Source organism: Mugil cephalus, chromosome 12 (genome assembly GCF_022458985.1).
Source record: "Mugil cephalus isolate CIBA_MC_2020 chromosome 12, CIBA_Mcephalus_1.1, whole genome shotgun sequence".
NCBI lineage: Eukaryota > Metazoa > Chordata > Actinopteri > Mugiliformes > Mugilidae > Mugil > Mugil cephalus.
In genome coordinates, this window is record NC_061781.1 from 8,080,216 (window position 1) to 8,102,418 (window position 22,203).

The 22,203-nt window shown below is 41.0% G+C and overlaps 2 protein-coding genes across 4 annotated transcripts; one reads left to right on the plus strand and one right to left on the minus strand.

Moving 5' to 3' along the window:
* The first annotated feature begins 4,746 nt into the window (after nt 1–4,746).
* Nucleotides 4,747–10,247, plus strand: LOC125017139 (FAST kinase domain-containing protein 3, mitochondrial-like). 2 transcript variants are annotated; one of them, XM_047599988.1, is made up of 10 exons: nt 4,747–4,862; nt 5,137–6,005; nt 6,113–6,263; nt 6,392–6,579; nt 6,782–6,950; nt 7,206–7,291; nt 7,413–7,584; nt 8,303–8,372; nt 8,569–8,683; nt 9,066–10,247. In XM_047599988.1, exons 2-10 carry the CDS (start codon nt 5,151–5,153, stop codon nt 9,168–9,170), a joined length of 1,911 nt encoding a protein of 636 aa, XP_047455944.1. In that variant the 5' UTR covers nt 4,747–4,862; nt 5,137–5,150; the 3' UTR covers nt 9,171–10,247. The 2 variants fall into 2 exon arrangements, with proteins under 2 accessions (XP_047455944.1, XP_047455943.1); XM_047599987.1 differs by having other exon boundaries at nt 4,779–4,937.
* A 584-nt stretch (nt 10,248–10,831) lies between these two features.
* On the minus strand, nt 10,832–21,982 carry cfap65 (cilia and flagella associated protein 65). Of its 2 annotated transcripts, none has more exons than XM_047599986.1 (35): nt 21,845–21,982; nt 21,134–21,207; nt 20,669–20,856; nt 20,484–20,586; nt 19,845–20,011; nt 19,545–19,753; nt 19,092–19,228; nt 18,765–18,990; nt 18,348–18,616; nt 18,072–18,263; nt 17,666–17,904; nt 17,396–17,552; nt 17,115–17,243; nt 16,697–16,948; nt 16,465–16,604; nt 16,236–16,320; nt 15,991–16,137; nt 15,666–15,831; nt 15,373–15,501; nt 15,065–15,278; nt 14,759–14,887; nt 14,551–14,641; nt 14,317–14,402; nt 14,062–14,128; nt 13,863–13,973; nt 13,528–13,719; nt 13,110–13,262; nt 12,803–12,946; nt 12,464–12,580; nt 12,218–12,352; nt 12,088–12,138; nt 11,763–11,983; nt 11,451–11,585; nt 11,055–11,315; nt 10,832–10,966 (listed from the first exon to the last, which is right to left on the minus strand). In XM_047599986.1, the coding sequence occupies exons 2-35, from the start codon at nt 21,203–21,205 to the stop codon at nt 10,921–10,923; spliced, it is 5,160 nt and encodes a 1,719-aa protein (XP_047455942.1). In that variant the 5' UTR covers nt 21,206–21,207; nt 21,845–21,982; the 3' UTR covers nt 10,832–10,920. The 2 variants fall into 2 exon arrangements, with proteins under 2 accessions (XP_047455942.1, XP_047455941.1); XM_047599985.1 differs by having other exon boundaries at nt 17,115–17,252.
* Between the last annotated feature and the right edge of the window lie 221 nt (nt 21,983–22,203).

Genomic DNA, 22,203 nt, shown 5'->3' on the forward strand with positions numbered 1-22,203 from the left:
CACATTCCCAGGCGATTATGATCAAAAAATGACTAGAAATCCCACTGGGGCTAATGTATTATTTGACAACTTGTATTAGCTCTAAATCAGAAACACATGATGGCCCTAACCTTTTAAAAACAAACCACAGTCATCCTTGGAATCCCCAGGAGGAAGGCATGTTCATAAAATTCCTTCATAACTGGCACTCACACAGACACACTCAAAGTGTGAGAGGGTTTGCGGGATAAAATATTAACACCACCCGCTGCCACATGATTTTACATGTCCAGAAGCAGAAAGTCTGTATTCAAATAGGAAGGAACTGGAGTTACGCACAACGATGGTCTTGTTACAGCAGGTAACGAAAGTAAACCCTGCTTGCAATCTGTCAATAAGAGCTTTCCAATTTGGAGTAACAAAGACACATGCTGCTCCATCGCTCATAGCATTAGCCCCGTGACCCTCTCATGTTTATTATACACATATTGTTTGGTTCACTTCACTCTGCAGATACTTGAAATCTTTCCACAGAGTGGAGATGATAGGGAGTCAAATTTGAAGGATCCAGTGCATGAGATGTTTTCTCTGTAATTTCTAACTCACTTTACTTGAATGGCCAAAGGAGTTTAGACTAATTCAAGTTGTCCCTGACGGAATCCCCCCCTTGCAGTGGCATCTTTATACACAAGCAGAATAAAAAATGGTGTCTGTGATCAGTCCTCGTACTTTTTTCTCAGTGTTCTCCAGCAAACATTATAACCAAGACAAATTCATTCTAAAAACTAACTACAATTAGTAGTAGTAGTAGTAGTAGTAGTAGGGCTGTACTTGGATATAGAGTTGTATCCAAGTACAACCCTGAGATACTGTGTTTATCAGGTACTTTACATACTATATAAGCCACAGCATTAAAGACACTTACATCTCGTTTCAATGGTGCGTGTCAAGGGGTGGGATATGTTAAGCAGCGGTCCATGTATTGGAAGCAGATAAATAGGTAACTGTAAAGATCTGAGTGACTTGGCAAGGGGAGCTGTATTGTAATAGGCGTTTTGGTGTGAGCATTTATAAGTAAGGTGAGTCTTGCGGGAAGTCTTATATATTTACAAGTACATACAAGTTAGCACCTATCAAAACACGCAGGAAACCAGTGTAATCAACTGGAAATTTCAGTCAATGCAATGTCAGTAGGTCACGTACAACCAACGAGATCACATACATCAATTGTCCCAACACCCAACCCCCAACACTTAAAGTTGGTTAAACTGACATTGTGTTAGAGAATAGGAGTTGTGGCAGAGGACGCTATAAACTGATTGAGCGTATTTAAGGTATAACTATTGGATGAAATTTGACACATCAGCAAGGAATCAAGCTCATCTTTAACTGGCCATTACAAATTCAAGGGAATTTAAGAAACTTAAGTGACCCACCGAATTTCCCTTTAGTATCACCAACAAATCTGACCCACCAGCTTGTTTTAGATTTTACCGATGTCATTCCCATCACAGGTGTACTAAACGTGACAATAGCTTAACTGGCAATAATGTCACAAGCGCCCAAGCGACTTACGATACTTATGTGTTGTGGACTCTGGAGAATGTGGTGCTGTCCTACAGCAGACCTAGTGTGGGAGACATTGGTAAAATCGTAATACTGGTTGATAGAAAGGCGTCAGAAGAAGTGCAACTATACTTCACCTGGTTGACTGACTATCCAACAAAGGCATGAAAAGTGTATGTGCTCATACTCACCTAATCGAGTGACCGTATGCATGTAAGTAGAATCAGAACTGAAACATGCAACAACAGAAGAAAGCGGCCTAGTCCGATGAATCACATTTTCTCAAACATCGCATGTATTGTCATGTGTATGCGTCACTCACCTGGAGAGGAAACGCCAACAGGATGCACTACGGGAAGGCAAGCTGGTAGCTGGGAGTGTGGCGCACTGACCAATGTATTCCTTAATCAGCCTGCAAGGCTGCAACACCACTTCAGGAAAGGTTTGAGAAACACAACAGTGTGTTTAAGGTGTTTTGACTTGGCTTCCAAATTCCCCAGATCTCAGGGCCAATCAAGCATTACTGAGATCTGCCGTAAAAAAAAAAATAGGCCTGATCCACGGAGAGCACCTAGTGACGGTCTGCTGCTAACATCTTGGTACTCAATGCTACAGGAGATTCAGAGATCTTGTGTCCATGCCTTAACTAGTACTGTTTCCAAATGGATACTTTTTTGACAAAAAAAAAAAGTTGTAGTGGAAAACTATTAAATTGTAAATGCACTTTTAATTAAAACAGCATGTAACTGTTTTTATAATGTTGATTAAAGTACATATTATGGACCGAGTTTCAGCAAATGTTTCTAGCTAGTTTTCTCACTTAGTGCCATGTTCAGCCAAACCAGGTAGTTGTCTTCATTGGAAAAGTCAAACACTACCAAATTAAGCCATACCTGCCCTGCATGAAACACAGGCAGAGCCAAATGATTCTGTCAAGAGTTGTTAGTGACCAAAACAAGAACTAACATTGAGTGAAATTAGATTTACTGCTGTCAGATTTCCAGAAGCAGAATTAACACTGCGTTTGTTTTCAAGTTTACCAACTTATACAATTCTGTGTCACTGCTGTGTTCATAACAGGTTGAATTGAATTGTCACTGAATCTATGATCTTTAGTTAAGTTTAAAAACAGCCGAGTATCAACATGACGAGCCTCCAAACTGTCCCAGGGAAATTAACCATTTGGACTGTGTTATTTCTAATTCAATATAACAACAATAATTTGGGCAAGACCAGCACAGACCAGAGTAAACATGTTTTTCAAATGCGTCACATCCATTTGCGTGTAATGATAACATCGCCACTGAACTTCTGATTATTAGATTGGATTTGGCCAACTCATGGTGTGTTGCTATTCCTGTACAATGTGGTTTTGGAAATCACACTCGCAGATGTGATTCCACCGTGTTAATAACATTTTGTTTCCAAAGTTTCCAAGACTTTTGCCAGTTTCTCTTGGTAAAATGGGTTTTTTTGTAATTTTGTGTTTTTGCTTGTTTTGACTTCAACAAGCTGACACAAACTGTCAATACCACTTGGTTTATGGTTTATTTTGATTCAAGTAGTTTGAATGTGTATTGCATTTTAGGGACATATTGTTGCTTTAGGAACAGATACTTGATGACAAGAATACTTGTAAGATTTGCACTCATTCTTCACTTCCTTCACCAAACACAACCCACACATGGAGACACACAGCCAGACTGACTGCTCAGAGTGATTCATCAGCATTACTGGCACAACGGTAACTTTATTATAACAGATCTTATCTAAGTCTGCCCTGCTCACCATTTGAAAGCTCAGGGTATTTTTGCCCTTTCTTCTTCGGCCAACCTGTATCCAGAGGGCAGACATAGAGGGGACCAGCCAGATGGGTAACACAAACATGCACGCGCACGCACACACGATCAACATTTATACACTGCAGGCCACACACACGGCACCGTTGGAATTCACAAAAAGCAATTATACAAGTATAAAACGTGTTGAGGATGTACTACATCAACAGAAGCTTTGCCAGTATTCCTTGAAATCCAAACTCTGCATTTGAATGCAACTTATTATGAATGCAACAGCGAAGGCTGTTGTAGCGACGAAAGAAAAGTCTCCATCTTTTGGGATTTGGGGTCTCAGTCATAGAAAATATACAAATGTAATACAAAATACTGTCCCTGTGACTAATGCAGATTTTAGCATGTTCAATCAGTTAATGTGTATAAAGCTATAGCTGTGACTTGAGGCAATGTAAAGTTTAAGGCAGATCCGTTTCTTTGTATATAGCACCCTCTTGTGGATATTGATAAACTACCTGTTGCTAGTATTTACAAAAGGCATGGGCCGAGGAAGTGGAAGAAAGTAATGGCAGTTTTTTTTCCGGCAAAACGTGAATAATTAAATGTAAATAATTAAAAAATTTTCAGGCTGATGTCAGATTTTTGTCCGCAGGAAGTTGCACAAGATTTACTTTACTTGTTGCACTGAATAGCTAAATAAAATAGTGCATTTAAACAGTCAACATCTTAAATCTAAACACACTCTTGACTCAAATGAAAACATAACGCTGTCTATTAATTTTCTATGTTGAACCCTTTACAGCATTATGTAGTATGTATACAGGCATTTTAAGGCTATGTTACAACAACACAGTTTTTTGTTAATTAACGCACACTTTCTTAATGGACAATGTCCATCCATGACTTATGTGTATGGCACTAACCACCACAAACAATTCCTCACACAACATACAAGAGAAACTGTATAATTGGTATAGTAGCGTTAATACAGCGGTATACCTTTGTAGGAAATGTTGTACTGCTCGATGGTGCTGTAAATTCAGAAGGTTTAACTTCAGAATTTAGTGTGTTCATGTGATCTTTAGAATTAAAATGCTTTAGATAAGATATTATTTACAAAACACGTGATCATTCCTCTGGCATGTGTTTTTCCTCACATGTCTCTATATTACACCTCTTGGGGAAAAAAGGGCAAAATGCAACAACTCACTACCATGTTTTACTGCAGACCTGGCGGCTTATTCGAAATTTAAAGTTATAACGTGCAGCTTGATGAAAATCAAATGGCCATGGCAAATTCCCTCGCTCACTCTAGTTCTCGTTCCCCCCACATTTACCCCCATCCGGCGTGTCATGTGAGCAGGCTACATAACATGCAGCCAGCATGCAGTATATTATTTGACCACAGGGTGGCAGCACACGTAAACACATGGCATCTTACACAACCACGTTACCAAACACTGAAGGGGAGTTCTGTAATACCAGCGTGTGTCAGACTTACATGATCCTGTTGCCATACTGAAGGTACGTCGTCCATATGATCGCAAGGAAAGTTTGCTGAGCGCAAGGACTCAACTGCGGTGTCATTGTGCAACATACGTATGTATTACTCGGTTATTTCCATTCTAAGTGTAAAGTCTGATCAGTTTTCAGTTTATGTATCGTGTTGTGTTCGGGTTTCAAGTTAAAACCTAAAGAGTTGAAACTTTCAACTCTTCTATCAGTTAGGCAGCTTGTTTAATTGTGTGTAAAAGTAATAGGAAGTGACTGACGGGGACTTTTCTTGTGTTTTTGACAGGAAGCATAACAACCATGAAGTCCCTCGTTTGTATCTCTTCGTCCGTCAGGGCCGCATGTCAGCATGCCTCGGCGTGTTTTACTCTTAATCGTGGCCTTATCCTTTGTAATTCGGTGGGCAGATGCCCGAATGCCAGCAAAACTATAGTTGTGCAACCGCGCGTAACCGGTATGCGCTGTATCCAAACAACGCGCGGCGCAGCGGTCCAGTTGGCGAGCGCTGGCCCTCTCCACACTCCCGTGCCCATGCCAGGAAAAAGACTGGATGAAGTGACCACGTACCACACTGGAACGCTACTGAAGCCAGCAAGAGCAGCCCCAAAAATCTCTCCCTACGCTCCGTATTCCAACCCACGGAGCAATGCAGCTGCACGAGTCAACATCCAGTCTCTGTTTGATGAGGATGTTGTCCCCGAGCTGTGCTCCAGGCTGGCAGGCTACCCCAGCAATGACAGGGCAGAGGGACTGGCCATTTTACTTGGCGCATGTGTGGAGGTTGGCTTGGAAGCCCACAGCCCCCCGGCCTTCAGACTGATGAATGAGTGTGTTGAGCTCCTGTCCAGCAGGGACGTCGGGGTGGCACAGCTCTGCCTCCTGGGTAAGGTGGCGTGCGCCCTGGAAGGTCCCCAGTCATGCGTGGTGAAAGAGGTCCTGGACTGTATCGATGTGGCTGTAGAGGAGGGCGGTGTCTCTCCCTGCGATGCTGCCACCGTCTACTCCCTGCTGACCCTGATTTACGAGCCAGACAACCTGCAGCAGCGGCTGATTCTGTCTGCTTTACACAGACGCACACAAAGGCTGATCCACCGGCTGACGGCCAGTCAAGTCATTGACATTCTGCAGTCTCTGGTGAAGTTACAGCAGAGACAGGTACAGCAGCTTCTTTTTTCAGCTTGAGCCTTAGCAATGTTTCGCAAGATTCACATCTTTATGTTAAATGTTGCAAGATGATATAACACTAATATTCTGTTTCACAGGCTATTTTGTTGGTGTTGAGGCTCAGTCACAGGGCATCACGGGTCTTCAAAGCTTTAAGCGATGATGAAATCATTAAGTTACTCTCTGCCCTAATGACTTTGGGACAGCATGACAATGAGCTCCTGGCTGCTATGGAGAAATACCTGCCAGGTATGGTCCATCTGTCTTACATCATCAGAGGTGTTGACACTGCAAACATCTTTGTTCTGTGGTAATTGAACAAAATCAACAACTAAGGACGGGAAAACGGAATCGTGAAGTTGTGTTTTGTGTTTCAGCGAGGCTGGGCGAGTGCGATCCAGAGTTGAACAGCACCATCATGGAGTACTGTCTGCAAATGAGGTGTCGCTCCGAGCCAGTCTTTGAAGCCGTGGCTGAAAACTTTGCATTCAATGGAGAGAAGCACACTACCCTTCAGATAGCTAAACAGATAGTTGCCATGGGGAGACTCAACTACCTGCCGCAGGTGAGGCAGTTACTTGTCTCAGTCTCCTTAAAAACTCATCTTGAGCAGTAATGTTGCCGTCATTCATGCGCATTATCATCTTCCGTACGAAGTATTCATTTAAGTGAAGAGGTTAGCTAACTCTGGTTTTGCCAAGACTTAAAGAAATAGCAGTGGTATGCTATAACATGTTCTCTTCTGTCTTCTCTCTATTAATCCTCAGTGCTCCAGTCAGATGTTTAAAAAGTTGGAGAGCATTTTGTCAACGAGGTTTTCCGAATTTCAGCCTCGCTCGCTGATAGATATGTTGCACGCCTGCATCCACCTGGAACGCTTCCCGCTCAACTACATACATAAAATCTTCAGCCCTCACTTCCTACAGAAGATTCATGGTATGCGTGAGGCTTCTGTTGATGGCTGAGGGAGGGTTTTATCAGAGTTCATTCATCAGAAGTAACGAAACAGCTTCAGAAACAGTTTTCTTACTGTTGTTGTTGTCCTGTAAAATACACACACAGTAAAAGTAGTGCCTGTCCAAGTATTTGATAATTTATGTCTTGTATAATAAGCCACTCATTTACAGTCCTGTATGTAATACGTGGGCTATTAAATGTCTCTGATCTAAGCTGTATTTGTGTGCCCTGCAGCACAAAAGGAGCCGATGGACAAGAACACACTGGGACAACTGACACAGCTCCATCTCTCCACCACATTAGAGTGCAAACACTACGGGGTGAGTGATACCCAGAAAATACGGTTTCATCAATTTGTAAATTGTGTCAGTTCTCTGAGCGACTTGAAATGAATTTATAGTAAGTAAAATTAACTGGGTCACACAATGTTTCCCTCACCAGGGTCCAAAACTGCCCTTCTTCCCTTACCTGAAGAGGTTTTCCTCTATGGACCAAGCCTTTGAGACCCCTATGGAGAATCTGATGTACAAACAGGTCAAAGGGCCACTTATACAGCTGCTGGGGGGAAAACTGTTCTCCACCAGGACCTCAGCTCACATTGGATACACTATAGGTAAGCTACAAGCATATATATCATCGAAATATATGATAAGAACGGAGTGTGTGGCATCTTAATGTGCCACAAAACCAGGAGTTAAGCCTCTTAAAAGTAGACGTTGGAGAAGGACGCACCCTCCTGGTCTAGACGTTGTAACTTCCGAACGTAGTCTGGTCTGCTCTGTAAAAATGGCATCCAAATGCTAGTCGGGTGTTTCTTTTTTGCCAATGAAATGTAGAAACAATTAACGTTGTTTCTACTTCCTACTTCACTTTTAACAATGGCGCCTGAAACCTTGGTCGAATTTTCGGCAAACACATGTCATACAAATGTTTGTACCTCGAATCTCCTTAGTTAACCTTTCCTCAATGCGTTGAGGAAAGCAGCTGGAAGTACTCAGTGGAAATACTCAACAACAAGTGGACCAATCACAGCTCTTGTGCTCATTGCACAAAATTACATTTCTGGGGAGGTGTACATCAGTTAAGGTGCTAGGGTCTGTGTAAGGGTCTGGGTTGTTGCGATAGCTTCTGCATCAACTTAACGCAGATGTCTAAACCACCTGTTAGAGAGTTAAGGGACACAGTGTCTGTGTCCACCTTTCTTAGTTGTACTTTTAACCCACTGAGATATATAACGTGAAAGGACTTTGTGGTGTATCTCTCCAAAAGTGGTTCATCAAACCTTCATTTGTTTTGTTACACACCTTTGTTGCTCTTTCCCTTATGTCCAGATGTGGAGATATGCTTGGATGAGGATGGATTTGTTCTGCCTCTGTCTGAGTGGGAGCACATTAGCAAAAGGTAAGAACAGTCGTGAGCGTTGCCAGAGTCCTTTCGTCACACAAATAATGGGTGGAAAATGATGGATTTAAATATAGCTGCCTGGTTTGCAAATGTGCCATTTATATTTTGAACCAATTCAAAATGGGGCATGCAGCATCATGGTGTATTCCTAACTAATTATTTAAACTTTTCTTCATGTCTTGCACACGCATAGAATTGCACTGTGTCTGGATGGACAGAACCGTTTCTGCAGCAACACACATAACCTGCTGGGCAAGGAAGCCACTAAGAGGAGACATCTCCGCAGCATCGGCTATGAGGTGGTGCAGGTATGTGTGACAAAGCTTATGAACGTCATCATAAAACTAGATATCAGACATGTTTGGGTATCTGCAAATTTAGATACTTTTCTGAGTAAACTGAGAACTACACTGTGGTTTTATTTGTAGATGTGGGTTTTACATATACTCACTGATAAATCTCACCACTTATTTTGGATAATTATCCACATACTGTGATATGATGTATGATGGATGTAGCTTTTTGTTCTTCTCTTTTTCATCGTGTGTTATATTTGTTGTCATCAAGGCATTAAATGCGATTAAACGTAGCTCAGAAATCAAATGCCCCTCTCATGTTTATGCACAGAATGTTTAGGATGTAATTATTTCTCCAGCTCCCATTAAGATATTCTCTCCCTCTAATTTTCAGATTCCTTATTTTGAATTTGAGAAGCTGAGAACTTCAAAGGAACAGGTCCAATATCTGCAAGACAAGATCTTTCCCACCATCACAAAGTTGAGTCATCAGTCTTAGTTACCTTAAAGGTTTAAATTTAAACCAAAGAGTGACAAAAGTGGGAGGACACTAATATTACTGTATGGTAATAGCTATTGGAGATAACTGTTGGCTTTTTTCTGTAGTCACATAACCTTAACAATCTGCCTTATGTTCAGCGGAAAACTGATGGTTTCTGTCAAGGAAATAGAGAGAGAAACAAATGTTGTTAGGTCCTTATACAGATGTTTGGGCCTTGACTTAGAGTGCAGATTCTCAGATAATTGAAAGTATTCACATCCAAATTAGAGAAAAGGTGCAGGAATTAGACACATATTAATACATGGTCCCATATACTCCAAAGTGTTGATTGAACGTAAATATTTGAGAGTAAATCATTCATGATCATCAATCAATCCCAGCAACAGTTTCCAAATATCAATATATAAATAACACCTTCAGACCTTTTACGTGTTTCACTGATGAAGACATAGTGATGGACTATACCACACATGATCACGAAACAGCATTTGAGACAAACGTCCATCACTTTTTAGCCGTCAAAAATAACAGACTGTATAAAAAAATGTTTGTAATTCCAACATTTTCCTCCATTTCGGATGTAAATACCCTGACACTTAAAGCATGAGGGAGTCTCCACTTTAACTGTAACTGTAACTTGAATATGTTTTTTTATAAAAAGTTAAAAGAACAAAAAACGTCTCAGTGTCGAAATAGACCTAACTGAATCTAATTTTTGTGCAATAAGATTCTTTTTATCTTGAAGCTGCTGCTGAGGGGTAGTTGAAAAGTATTTTTCCTATTTATAATTATGATAGTTTTCCATACTGCTGTTAATTCATTAAGTTGTCTCATTAAGTTGAAATGAGTGACTGATTCATTTAAGCACAAAATATGTAATAATATGTAGATATTATCAAGTGGAATAGAAGTGGTATGTATTGAATGTCCTTGCTTTATGCCATAGCATTTGTGTTTTGGGATAGGAAAAAGTATGTTGCCTCACTGACCCAAAAAAGAAAATGTTTAAAGGTGTATGTAACATACAATATGTTTTTAATTTATGAAAATAAAAGACTTAAGAGCTTCACAGTATCTGAAGGACTGGTGGTTGTTTCAAAACAGAAAATACTAAGAACAGCTGACAATAGGCAGCATCTAATTCATAACAGACATAATGGTACTGTAAAAAAAAAAAAAAACATCCCCAGATGCACCCTTACTATTACTATATATATTATTATTGCTCGATCAAACATAGAAACACTGTGAAAAGATGCAATATGTGGCGAGAGTTGAGCAAGTAAAAAATAGATCTGATGATAAAATTATAACATACATGTTATTTTAATGGTTGAAGTACTATTAGTTAAAACTCACGCTTTAAATAGTGAAAATTTCTTGCTTTTGTAGTCGCTGATGTTTACAATTCACAATGACAGGATGTCAAAAATAGAATCTAGTATTTATTGCCAGGTTGTGATGTTGCCGCATTTATCACATTTAAACCAACCAGTCGATGAAGCTTTTGATTGTCAACACACAAGTGTTAAACTCTCCAGATCTTATGAGCTCAAATATCCTGTACTCACATTTTTATGGAGATGACTCTAAGGAATAAGTCGAAGAAACCAAACTAAAAATATGGATGGCACTGGGCAGAATACAGGACATATGTCGAGTTGAATAAGATAATGAGTTTTAATGAAAGCAGTACAGGGAGACAGACCTCTGGTTTCTTGGGTAGATGATGAGAGTTACTTGCTCTTCAAGGCTTCTCCTCCCCGGCCATGGCGTTGGACGTCCTTCTGCTTCTAATGGAGTGGTAACAAATGGCAAATGCATCATATAGAAGAAAAGTGTGAACAGTGAAAGGACTGCTAAGAGTGTGTGTGTATTGACCTGGTAGAAACCGGCGGCAGGATAATGGTGCGGGGGTGAGATGTAAGGACAAGCTCTCCTCTGACCGCTTCCATCATCAGGTTCTGGAGGGTGTTCATCAAAACATATTCACTCATGTCAGCAGGCACACGTGGTATAGGGGAAGAAGAAGACTTTGGGAGAGACGGGGGTTGGGAAGGTGTTTCTCTGGGCCGGTAGATGATTGGCTTAGAAGCCACAGTAACCAGGGACTGGACAAAAGCTGAATCATCAAGGATGTCCCTGAAAGCACACGCCACATTTTAATGCATAATTCATTAGTACAGTGGGCTTAACTGTAAATAACCAACCAATCATCCAAATGATGCAGATCAAAAAAACAAAATTTAATTAAATATGTCTGGAGGCTGGTGTTACCTTAGCATAGATGCGAATATGTGTACGAGGATGTCTTTCTCAGGGCCACGTGTTGGTGTCGGCAGCCGATCACGGTCGAGCGATGCGCTTGAACAGGTGGTTTGTGGCGGCTGGGTCTTAACCGACTGGAGGTATCTGACAAAGGCAGCCGGGGGGAAAAATTAATGATTGTGGATTTAGTTTCTAAAGCAAGAATTACAACTAATAAATTGGAAACAAAAAAAAAATGTTTGTAAAGTTCATGTAAAGAGATTTTTAAATGAAGTTATGCATCTAAACTGTCAGGACGTTGTGTATTGTAAAAGACTTTACCTATTATGCCTACTAAACTGGTCAGGAAAGTGTGTTAGGTACTCCTGACGCCCATGGGAGTGTGCTGTAACCTCCAGATGCAGCAGAGCCGGTTGGGGGGGTACGGGGCGCTTCCGCACTCTTGTAGTTGCTCTCTGCGCCCGCCGCTCAGCTCTCGTTAATTTAGTACATATACTGCCCACTGTTTCACAGCTACTGCTGGCACAGATCGGAGGAAGAGTCTGAAGGGGAAAGAAGAAGTGAGACATAATGCAGTGAAAATAAAGTTGTCTTCTCCAAGATTCTATAGCATATCTCTAAACTAATACAATTACAGTGATCATACTTTATATTTTCTCAGTGGTGGCCCTTTTCTGGTAGGAGTTGCTAGAGGTTCCTGTGTGAGACAAAATTTTAATATGGTGACAAATATTTCTACAAATTCCCAAAATGTGAATTTGTGTCAGGATTCAGACCTTGTCTATCAACACCCTTTGACTCTGTGTAACATTTTTGTCTCTGACTACGAGTTCATCTTGCTGTGCATCTCTTTCTTCTTCCCAGCGCTGCAAAGCTTCATGATACAGAGTGAGTGCAGCTTCTCGAGTGACCTGGAGAAGAGGGACACAAGTTGATTATAAGAAATTCAATACAAATGTATATTGGACATTCACCGGGTCCCTTAATTCAGCTTTACACGTAAACCTGTGCTCTTGTAGTACCTGACAGACGAGGTCCAGCTGATAAATGGTGGGGTAGTCAGTAGAAGTGAATGTGAGGACACAAAGGACGCACTCTCCTGGTCTAACATGGCCTCCCTCTGGGTGGATCTGCACCACCTAAAAAAGTACATATGTACACACACAGCTGGTGAGCAGTGATATTTAAATCTGAGCAATTGATCCATCCAGTAAATAGATAATAAGAAAAAGCATAAGGGAGATCCATAAGCAACATTTGTAGTGTGCAGCAATCAAACAGAAGAACAGAATGGAGGATCTGTTTTCTTCCTGAAAACCAAACCAAACTGAGGCTGAGGCTACCTGTAAACCTTCCTGTACCTGTTGGTTGCCTGGCTGAGGCAAGTCCCATGTGTAGTGGACGGTGTCTGTGTAGGAAACATTGGTGAGGAAGAGGATTCTAGAAGATCGTGAGCACACTGGGATGTCGCCAAGACAGACACTGTCTTCAGACAGGAATAATACCTACATTTGTACACACAAACATACAAAAACTAGATGAATACATATAGCTTCAAACCTACACATACATAAAAAATATCCTTTTCTCCTCCTGTCTTGCAAGATGGCCGTACTTCATTTAATTTCAGTATTGTTTTCATCCAACCTGGTTCCATGGGGCTCTCACCTGTCCCGGGAAGGGCACCTTCTGATCACAGGGTCCAGAAACCTTACTACCACTCTGTGTGTTCAAGAAGCCCAGTGTCGGAGTATCAATCCCACATCCCTTAAACTTCACCAGTGTTGTGTCGCCATCCTGGATGTGGATAGGAACATCCACCTGGAGACACAATCGGGGGGAAAAGAATGTAAATCAAAAATTGGCATCTGATATTTAGGAACAGGTTGTGCAAATTAGCAAATTCTCAATCAAAAGAAAATCCATCAGTTCACTTTTATCAATCTGTTGTTTATCCAAATTTCTATTGATTCAATGATTACAATAATAAGACAACAGTTAAATAACTCTGTGTCACGCAATATAAAGGCTGTGAAGGGACAATGAGACGGCACATAGGGGATGCTGAGTATGGTGTGGTCCCTACGTGGTACGTCTTTGCCTCCAATGGGGAAAAGATCCATTCCAGCATGGCCGTCTTCCCAGGAAGAACTTCTCCGACTGGACTGAGGCAGCACAGCACTGGATGGTTAAAGTTGTCCACATGAAGCTGTGACAACACACCTGTGTCCACTTCATAATGGACTGGTACTGCACCACCGTTGTGTAATTTATATACCTGCATAGCAAATACATATATGACAATCCCAGACTCAAGCTGTAAGCTAAGCAGACTGCTGTTTTATGATATAAACAATCACAAACACATTTTTCACTGTGGAAAGCCCACGGATTTAATATTGGAAAAAAACCAACACGCACCTGCCTCGGAGGATTGCAGTCCCCAATAGTCACAGAGGTGAAGACATGTTGATAGGAGGCAAAGTGGAGATATGGTCTGTCTCTCTCCACTGTCAGCCCTTGTAAGCTCAGCTGCACGAAGGAACATGCCACATGTAAACGAAGGCAATGGAAATTTACCCACAACAAATATAAGAAACAATATTGTAATAAGACTCACCAAGATTTCTCTGCCATGAGAGAGCTTGAACACAACAGGAAACCGATCTGTTCCAGCAAAATCATGTCTGTGAAGGACAAGGATGAGGTGATTCTTTCCTCACCTTATTAGCATGACTCATATAAGAGCTGCCTTCTGCAAACACATACATTGACAACAGTCTAATAATTTACTAATTACACAAAAGATAAGATTTTAGGCAACTTTAGACAAGACTATGTGCCATATTTGTGGTGCAGTGTAATGATCCCTGACCTGTAGCTGAAATGCACTGCCCTCTTCTGGCCAGGGAGCAAAGTTCCAGACCGAGGGGAGACGCTGAACAGTTGGTTCTCCTGAACCTGTCAATGAAATAAAATGTTTGTGTTCTACGTCTTTTTCTTACATGAATAGAAAATAACCTTAAACAACCTCCTAAATGATTTATAACAAACTGATATGTTAAAAACAACAGGATTTTAATGCTTTTTGATAAGAATCTGAGCTGACCTTCATCTGGTACAGATCAGTGCTGGTGAACTCTCCTGTCTCTGTCCAATACTCCAACTCTATCTGTTGATCCGCTGGAAACAAGAATGCCCTAATATTCAAGAAGCCAAAAATTAGTAGTTGAGCCATTAGTGGATTAGCAGAATGTTAATTCAAACAATGTTTCTTGTCTACAAAGAGAATAATGGTGATTCAAAAGTTTACATACCAATCTACAGGGACAGAACCAGGGTTGTGAAACATTAGTACAATATTTGAGGGGTCTGAATTTAAGGGAGCCAAACTAAAGTTGAAATCCAACACGGCTTTAGTGAAGACTGAAGGACAGCTGCGCAGGCTAGAGACAGGAAAGAGAAGACATGGAAGCATACACTGTGAATTGTGGCATTTATTATTTAATAATGTCATCTTAAGTTGCAACAATGAATGAATGAAACATAATTGCAATTCAATGCTGTAACTTCAAAATAAACAATCACACCACTGTTTAACTGTTTCTAATTGAGCCTCTTACCTGTGCCTGGTGGGGGTTCTAAAAGTCAATTCTGCAGGAGAGGGACTAGACAGCAAGAACTCATTGAGCCTGTGCAATGAGAAGAGCTTCCAAAGATGCACCTTGCTTAGCCTGCCCACACTGCCACCACCACACGCATCAATCACCTGTAAGGTGGGAAACACACCCTTAACTCGCACTTCGCATAGTGCCTGAGGAGAGGACGACGCAGACCCTACACAGACAGAGAGAGAGAGATTACAGTAAGTACTGATAATGACATTGTGGACTATATTAAGTAGTTTGTTGTGTGTATGTTTTTCGTCTACCGTTAGCATTTAGTGTCTGGTAACTGATGGTCCAGAGATACTGGGTTCGTCTCTGTGGTTTGACTGTTGACTGGAGTTTCATTGTAGAGTTTGAGGCGATTGTTGCCCTCATACAGTCCAGCTGTAGAGCTAAAAGGGACAGATGGGACAAAACTTAGTCTACAAAATGAAAAAATACTGATCTTAGACAACTAAGATTTGCTTATCTAAGATACTAAGATAAATAAGACAACTGTTGAATATCATCCATACACAGTAAAACAGTTCCAAATAAAGTCAGCAAAATAAATTACCACTTGACTCAGCTTTGGGGTCGTTGGAAAGTTCCCCATCTAGAATGTTCTGCTCTACGCTGAGACAAAAGGAGACAGGACAGGGGCTGTTGTTCACTAAAGGAATCTCAATTGACCGATTGCTTCCAATGAGGGCCTCCCCCACATCCAGGACTGCTCTCTCTGCCTGGGAAGAAAACAAACATGCACACCTTGTCACCTTGTCTGGTTAAATTCAAAGGTCTATTCATGCATTTAAACTGTTTGAAACACACTTGAATGTATACACAAATGTATTACCAGGTATAACAGAAATTTAAAACTGCAAAACTAATGAGAGTCCCACCTCTATGGTGCCCATGGAACCCTTTCCCACCACTTTGAGGCTAATGTGGGACTTATTAGATCCATCAGTCTGGCTCGGCCAAAAGGTAAGAGTAGGTTTGACCGTGTATGTTTTCTCTGCCAGTGGAATGAAGGACCACGTCTGGACCTGTAATAATAATTAACGATTGCCGCGTAAATCTTTCTCACATAGTTTTAAAGTTACCATCAAGATAAATGTACAGTATGTGGGACTCTGTGTCTCACTGAGCTCTCATTGGGATGCAGCTCGCCAGCATCTGGCTCGACGAAGATAAGCTCCTGGTCCGGCTCTGGAATGCTCCATTTGAACCTGTCATGACGGACAATCACAGACAGCCAGATGTAGACAAGATTAATTATGCTGAGATAAATCCAGACTACAAACAATAAACTGAAAAATGTCAGAAAACAGGACCAGAATAACAACAGTGAGATAACAAAACGGCCAACCAACCGTACAGGCAGGCGGCTGAAATTCCTGATGCGATGGGCGCGTTGGCTTTGTGAGCCCACGGCTGTTGTCTGGAAATACAAAGTGCAGCCTCCTTCCAGAGACACACGTGGCTTTTCCGCCACACAGAGAACGGTCAGTTCCTAAAGAAAATAGTGGCATTAAACGGGGAGGAAAACAGCTAAAACACTGTGGTTGAGTGTTGCTATGGCCGTGTTCTTGTGCAGTGTTGTACCTTTGTTAGTTTAGCTGCATTGAGCTGCAGGCACAAATTGAATCCCTGTTTGGGACAGTCTTCTGTTGGAATTGTTCTGAGGGTGAGGATTTGGTGACGCCCCGGCTGGATCAGACCACAGCTCGGCACTATAAACACAGATTCTGCCAAGCCAACTTTAGAGCTATGGTCCAGAAAGAAAGTGAGGGGCAGGTCTCCATTATTCTGAAGTAGCACCGTCCGATAGGAAATGACGCTCAGGGCTGGAAACACCTAGAAAGAACAAAAATTATATAATAACCAAAGTTTTCTTACTTTGCATACAAAGATGTCCTTATGCTTACAAAGGAAATGTTTACTTTTATAATGTGTAGATTATCTAAACAACATCTCCATGTGTGAACACTGAAAAAAATCACTATATCTGGATGAGCCTCACCACTTGAGGGGGCTTCAGTGTGCAGGATGGGATGAAATGTTCTTTTCCTGGCTGAAAGGAGTGGCCAATGACTCTGACAGTCACACACCTGGGTGGACACGGCACTTGCTCCCCAATACCTTGACTGTCCTGCTGCATCTGCAGAGGTAAGAGTGTTAGGTTCTTACAAGTGATTGGGACAAATAAGAAAAAAAATGAAAGAGCCCACTTTCTTTGCAACATTAACTCAAAAAATACCAGCAATAATGGACCATTTAAGGTAGTGTATCCAGAGATACTACCTTATAGTATGCAAAGCATTCAAGTTGAGCTCCATGCAGGGTATTGAGCTGCTTGGGGTTATACGTCACTCTAAATGAGGTGGACTTCAGTGGTGCCAAGTCACATGATGAGGGAGAGATGGAGAATGGAGAATCTTGGGCAACAGTCCACACTAGACTGGAACAGGATCAGATTTATTTATTTAATTTACATAAACCTAAAACCTAAAGGGAAAAAAAGTATGTTAACTGTAATAGTGAAAAATCACAACGCATGACAAGCAGAGCTACCTGAGTTTTCCTCCGGTGTGATTCTTGAGGGAAACAGACTGTGAGGAAACTGATGAAGTACACAATGAAGATGTTATTTTGTGATTAAACAGCAGCTCATTTGGCTCCACAGATACATGGAGAGACGATAAAGAAGATCTTTGAGAAGAGAGAGGATCCATGCACCCCAAGCTGGTCTGGTAAAGTTCTCCCATGGGAGTGGTCGACAAGACAGGAGCACTGTCAACTCTTGGGTTAGACTGCAAGAAAATGAAACAGTGAAAAAAGTCAGAGAGATAATACTAAACCTAAATTGGGTCTTTTAGTGACAGCTGCTGTTAATACATGATCGATTTTTTTTCTTATAGGCTTTTTAAAATAAAAAACCTGTCATGTCATTTTATTTATTTATTTTTTTAACATATACCTCATCCAAAGGAGTCGGTGATTCCTGCTGGTTCATTGCTATATGATCTTGCTGCATGCCACTCAAAGTGTCTGATGAGTGCTCTCTGTGGTGCCAGTGAAGCTTGTACTCAACCAAATGTTCAGGTTTTAGTATGGCTGGTTGCTGGAGCTCTGAGTGACAGGTACCGATCAAATCAAGGAACACAGGGTCCTAAAAGTAAAGATCGGGTAAGTAGGCAGGTAGTTTGAACTTTGCCTGTCTGCATATTGTAAGTGTGTATGAATTTGTTCTTACCCTGTACAGTATTAGACACGGCACTCTCCTGTAGTGTGCCATAGGGTGCATGGGCCTATAGACTGCCTTCAGTGTGGCATGACTATGTGGGAGTACAGTGCCACTTGCTGGTAGGATGTGAAACACACTGTTCCCACAGCAATCAATGTCCCATTGGTAGCAAGCCTCAACGGGTGAAGAATTAACCAGCTCCACTGTCTGTACAATTGATCCTCCTTCCTCCACACATCCAAAGTCCAACACAGAGGAGGACAAGGAAACAGTGGGACCTGGTCATAAAAATATAGGTATTTTTTTTAACTTGGATTAAGTTAAGGTGAATAGATTACCTTCTTTGTTCATTTGAATAATATTTTAGTGTCAGACATTTCTAAAAAGACAACACAAAGATTGTTTTCAAATGTATGCGTGACTTACCAATACATTTTCCAGTGAGTTTGAGCAGAGTTTCATTGAGTGCCCCCTTATATTTTAGAGACAAGTACTCAACAGAGACGGTGTCCACTGCAGCAGGTGAATAAGTCACAGTAGCATGAACCATCCCACCAGGTGCCACCTTACCCCTGCTGATGTCACAGGTGAACTCTGATCCACACAAAGGTATCCCATTGGATAATTGTGAGAGAGAGAAAGACGCAGTCACCTGGTGATATAGGTCAAACAATAAGAGACTTATTAAGAGAGAGAAGGCCGCTGTGAATGTAAATATGCACTTGTATTTGTTTATCTATATACGCTACCCACTGGAGAGGGGTTGATGATGTCAAAGTGTTTCTGCAAACTTTTGCCAATGGCCACACACCCAAAGCACAACACTGGATCACTGTGTTCCTCTCCTTCCTTGATACTGGGATTTCTTAGCTGAAGGTACGGGTATTTAGCTGAAAAGAAAGCAAATTAAAATGTTTTCAATCCTCATGTCATTTTAAACAGTGTCTCAGATTAAGTGTGGATATATTCTATTATATAGAGTTACAGGCCCAAAAAATCTCTATTTACAAAAAAAAAAAAAAAAGGAATAAAAACAAATATACAACAAAACACTGATCAGACTGATAACAGGTGCCATTGTCATTCTTTGGTTTTTGGTAGCAAGAGGATCTATACACATTTGAATCTCATAGTGTGTGTTCACTATATTTTCAAATCTGGTGAGTTTGATCTTTGCATCTAATAATCCGCTACTAGTCACACTACCTAATGCCTGTAGAAGCACAGTGCAGTAGCCCACAGCCTTGTCCACTTCTTCTCCAAACCGGCAGTACACCTGCTGCTGGTACAACTGTGCCTCTTGTGGCTGGAACACCACCGTGATGTGACACTCATTGCCAGGTTTCAACAATCCTTGCTCTGGGCTCAGTTGGAACGGTGCTGCACACTCCCATTGGAAGCATGTCTGAAGTTTACTGAAGGAACAAAAAATGTTGACGTCGTTGGAGTCTAACACAAATATATGTATATGGAGGGACATACGCACATAGTGACACTCATATGTACCTGGAATTTCTTAGCAGGAATGTAGTATGTGTGGAGTGCTGAACAGCACAAAGTGGGAGCATCACAGAGTCAGGCACCTCTAGGGCATGGCAGGGAACGATGGCGCGGAGACACACTTGAAAGCTGCCTTCTTTACATTGAAATTCAATGCTGTCCTCATACTCACACTGTCCCGTACAGTCAGATGAAACCGTAACGCATTACGCAAGCAGAAGATGGGAAACAGTAGGAAAAAATCATTTTATCATATTCATTCATCTTTATTTTTTCAAGTCCCTTGTGTCACTCTTTATACCATTTCATATTGTGAATCACCAAGTCATTAATGTACAATAGTGCCAACGCTTTTTGGATATTGTGGAATCACTCTTTTTTATCAATATGTATATACATAGCCAAATACAGGTCAACTCATAATGTTAATTCAGCCCTTGTTGAGTCTGTGAAGATTTTTGTAACAATTTGCATATACTATATGTGTCACACCTGACCGATGAGTCTTTAATTTAGAATGTAATTGTTTGGATATCCTGGCTGTGTTACTGTGAGACATCCTGATCTATTAGACACTTTCACAATTTTTCAAAACACCTATAATATCAAGATCTATCAATTCATATATATTTCGGGATGCATTACCTTCTGGAGCGGTCTAAAGGTAACAGGTAATAAGAAAGAAGTCCCCTGGCTGAGAACAATTGTCTCTGGACTCGTGACAGAGAAAACCGTGGAGACTGGGGGTCTGTGTGGAGGCAAAAATGAGGTATATCAACCTGGGGTACAAATGAAATTATATCACTTGGAAAAGTGTGAGTTAGTAAGACCTTATGTTCAGCTTCTGTAGCTTGCTGTGAATGTTCTTTAACACTAATGTCTTGGTGAACTCTCGTCCATGGTCCCAGTCCTCCCAGACCAGCTCTGGCCTAGTTTCCAACCCGAAGAAGCAGCTTTTTTGTCCGGATGCCTGTCGTCTGTACTTTCCACCCTGTTGCCTTTGGCAAGTCCCTAAATTCTGCCAATTGGGGTGTTACAGATAATGAGATAATGTTATGATATGATAAAGAGTTTTGGAAAAGGCACGGATAAGTGACTTTTCAAGGAACTACAAAAAGCACACGAAAGGGGACTATAAGTTAAATATACCTGCCAACATTTAATGTTTAAAGGTGAACTTAAACCATCATACCCATACTGCCATTTCAGAAAGGGCAAAGTTATAAATTGTGCAAATCTGACTGCCCAGTAGGGTTTACATTGTTTGATACCCAGGGTGGCTTTAGTTTGGTAACCTTTGCAGAGGTGGAGGGCCTCCATGGAGGTCCAGGGCCCACAGGACCAGTACCCCGAGTCTCAGCTAGCATGTCTGGGAAAAAAGAATAGCATTTTAAGTCTATACAATCTATCTATGAAGTATATATGTACATATAAGAAAACGTTTCTACTTAAACATTTGTAATTTCGCATTAGCACAGTCGTTTCTAAGAGGTAGCTTTCCTCAAACTAATGTGATCAGATTTCTGAAATGAAATCCGGGGACATTTGCAGCTCGGGGATGAAAAAGAATTAAATGTTATCAAGATGAAATGAAGAAAAATTAGAATTCATTTATTTTGACATGTTTATTCATATTTAAATATATTTAAACTGCTGTGTCTGTAATGTCAATAGTGAGACCAGCTACCGTAATAAATGTTGTTGTAGTATACACGCAACTTTTTTTTCTCATTCATACAGCGCTAAAATCGGGAACATTTTAGGAGACAGCTTTAGCCGTGGAACAGGTCATCCAAAACGCGGACTGTCCCGGAAATCGCGGACGTCTCTCCACTCTACCTCAAAGTAACACTAAGCAAAAACAGAAGTTCAGAACTAATGGGACGTTAAATTACTGTGGTAGCAAACTAGCTACAGCGCGGCTAGGACGTAGACACCGTATTGCTGAGCATAACGTCCATGCTAAACTGAAACCAGCGAATCGAACACGCGAGAATAAAACTTACCTAGAAAGGACGAACTATTAAGCTACAAACTAGTGCTTTTTATTCCACTGGAGCGGTGAAAACTCCTTTAACAACAGGCACAGACAGGAGTGAAGTTTGTAGTTCATGGCGTTACCATGACAGCAAAGGATTGTTTGTCACCATAGAAATACGGCAACCGATAAGGGACATTTTGTGAAAGTTTAAACGCAGTTATGCCTTAAATGCAAGATACATACATCCACATTTCAGCTTTATTTTAATAACCCTCTTTGCATATATTGTCCCATTTATTTAGACATTTTTATCTTGCTAATTTATTTTAGGGTTCATTTGTCAGTTTTTTATATTGTTATTATTAATAATAATAATAATATTAT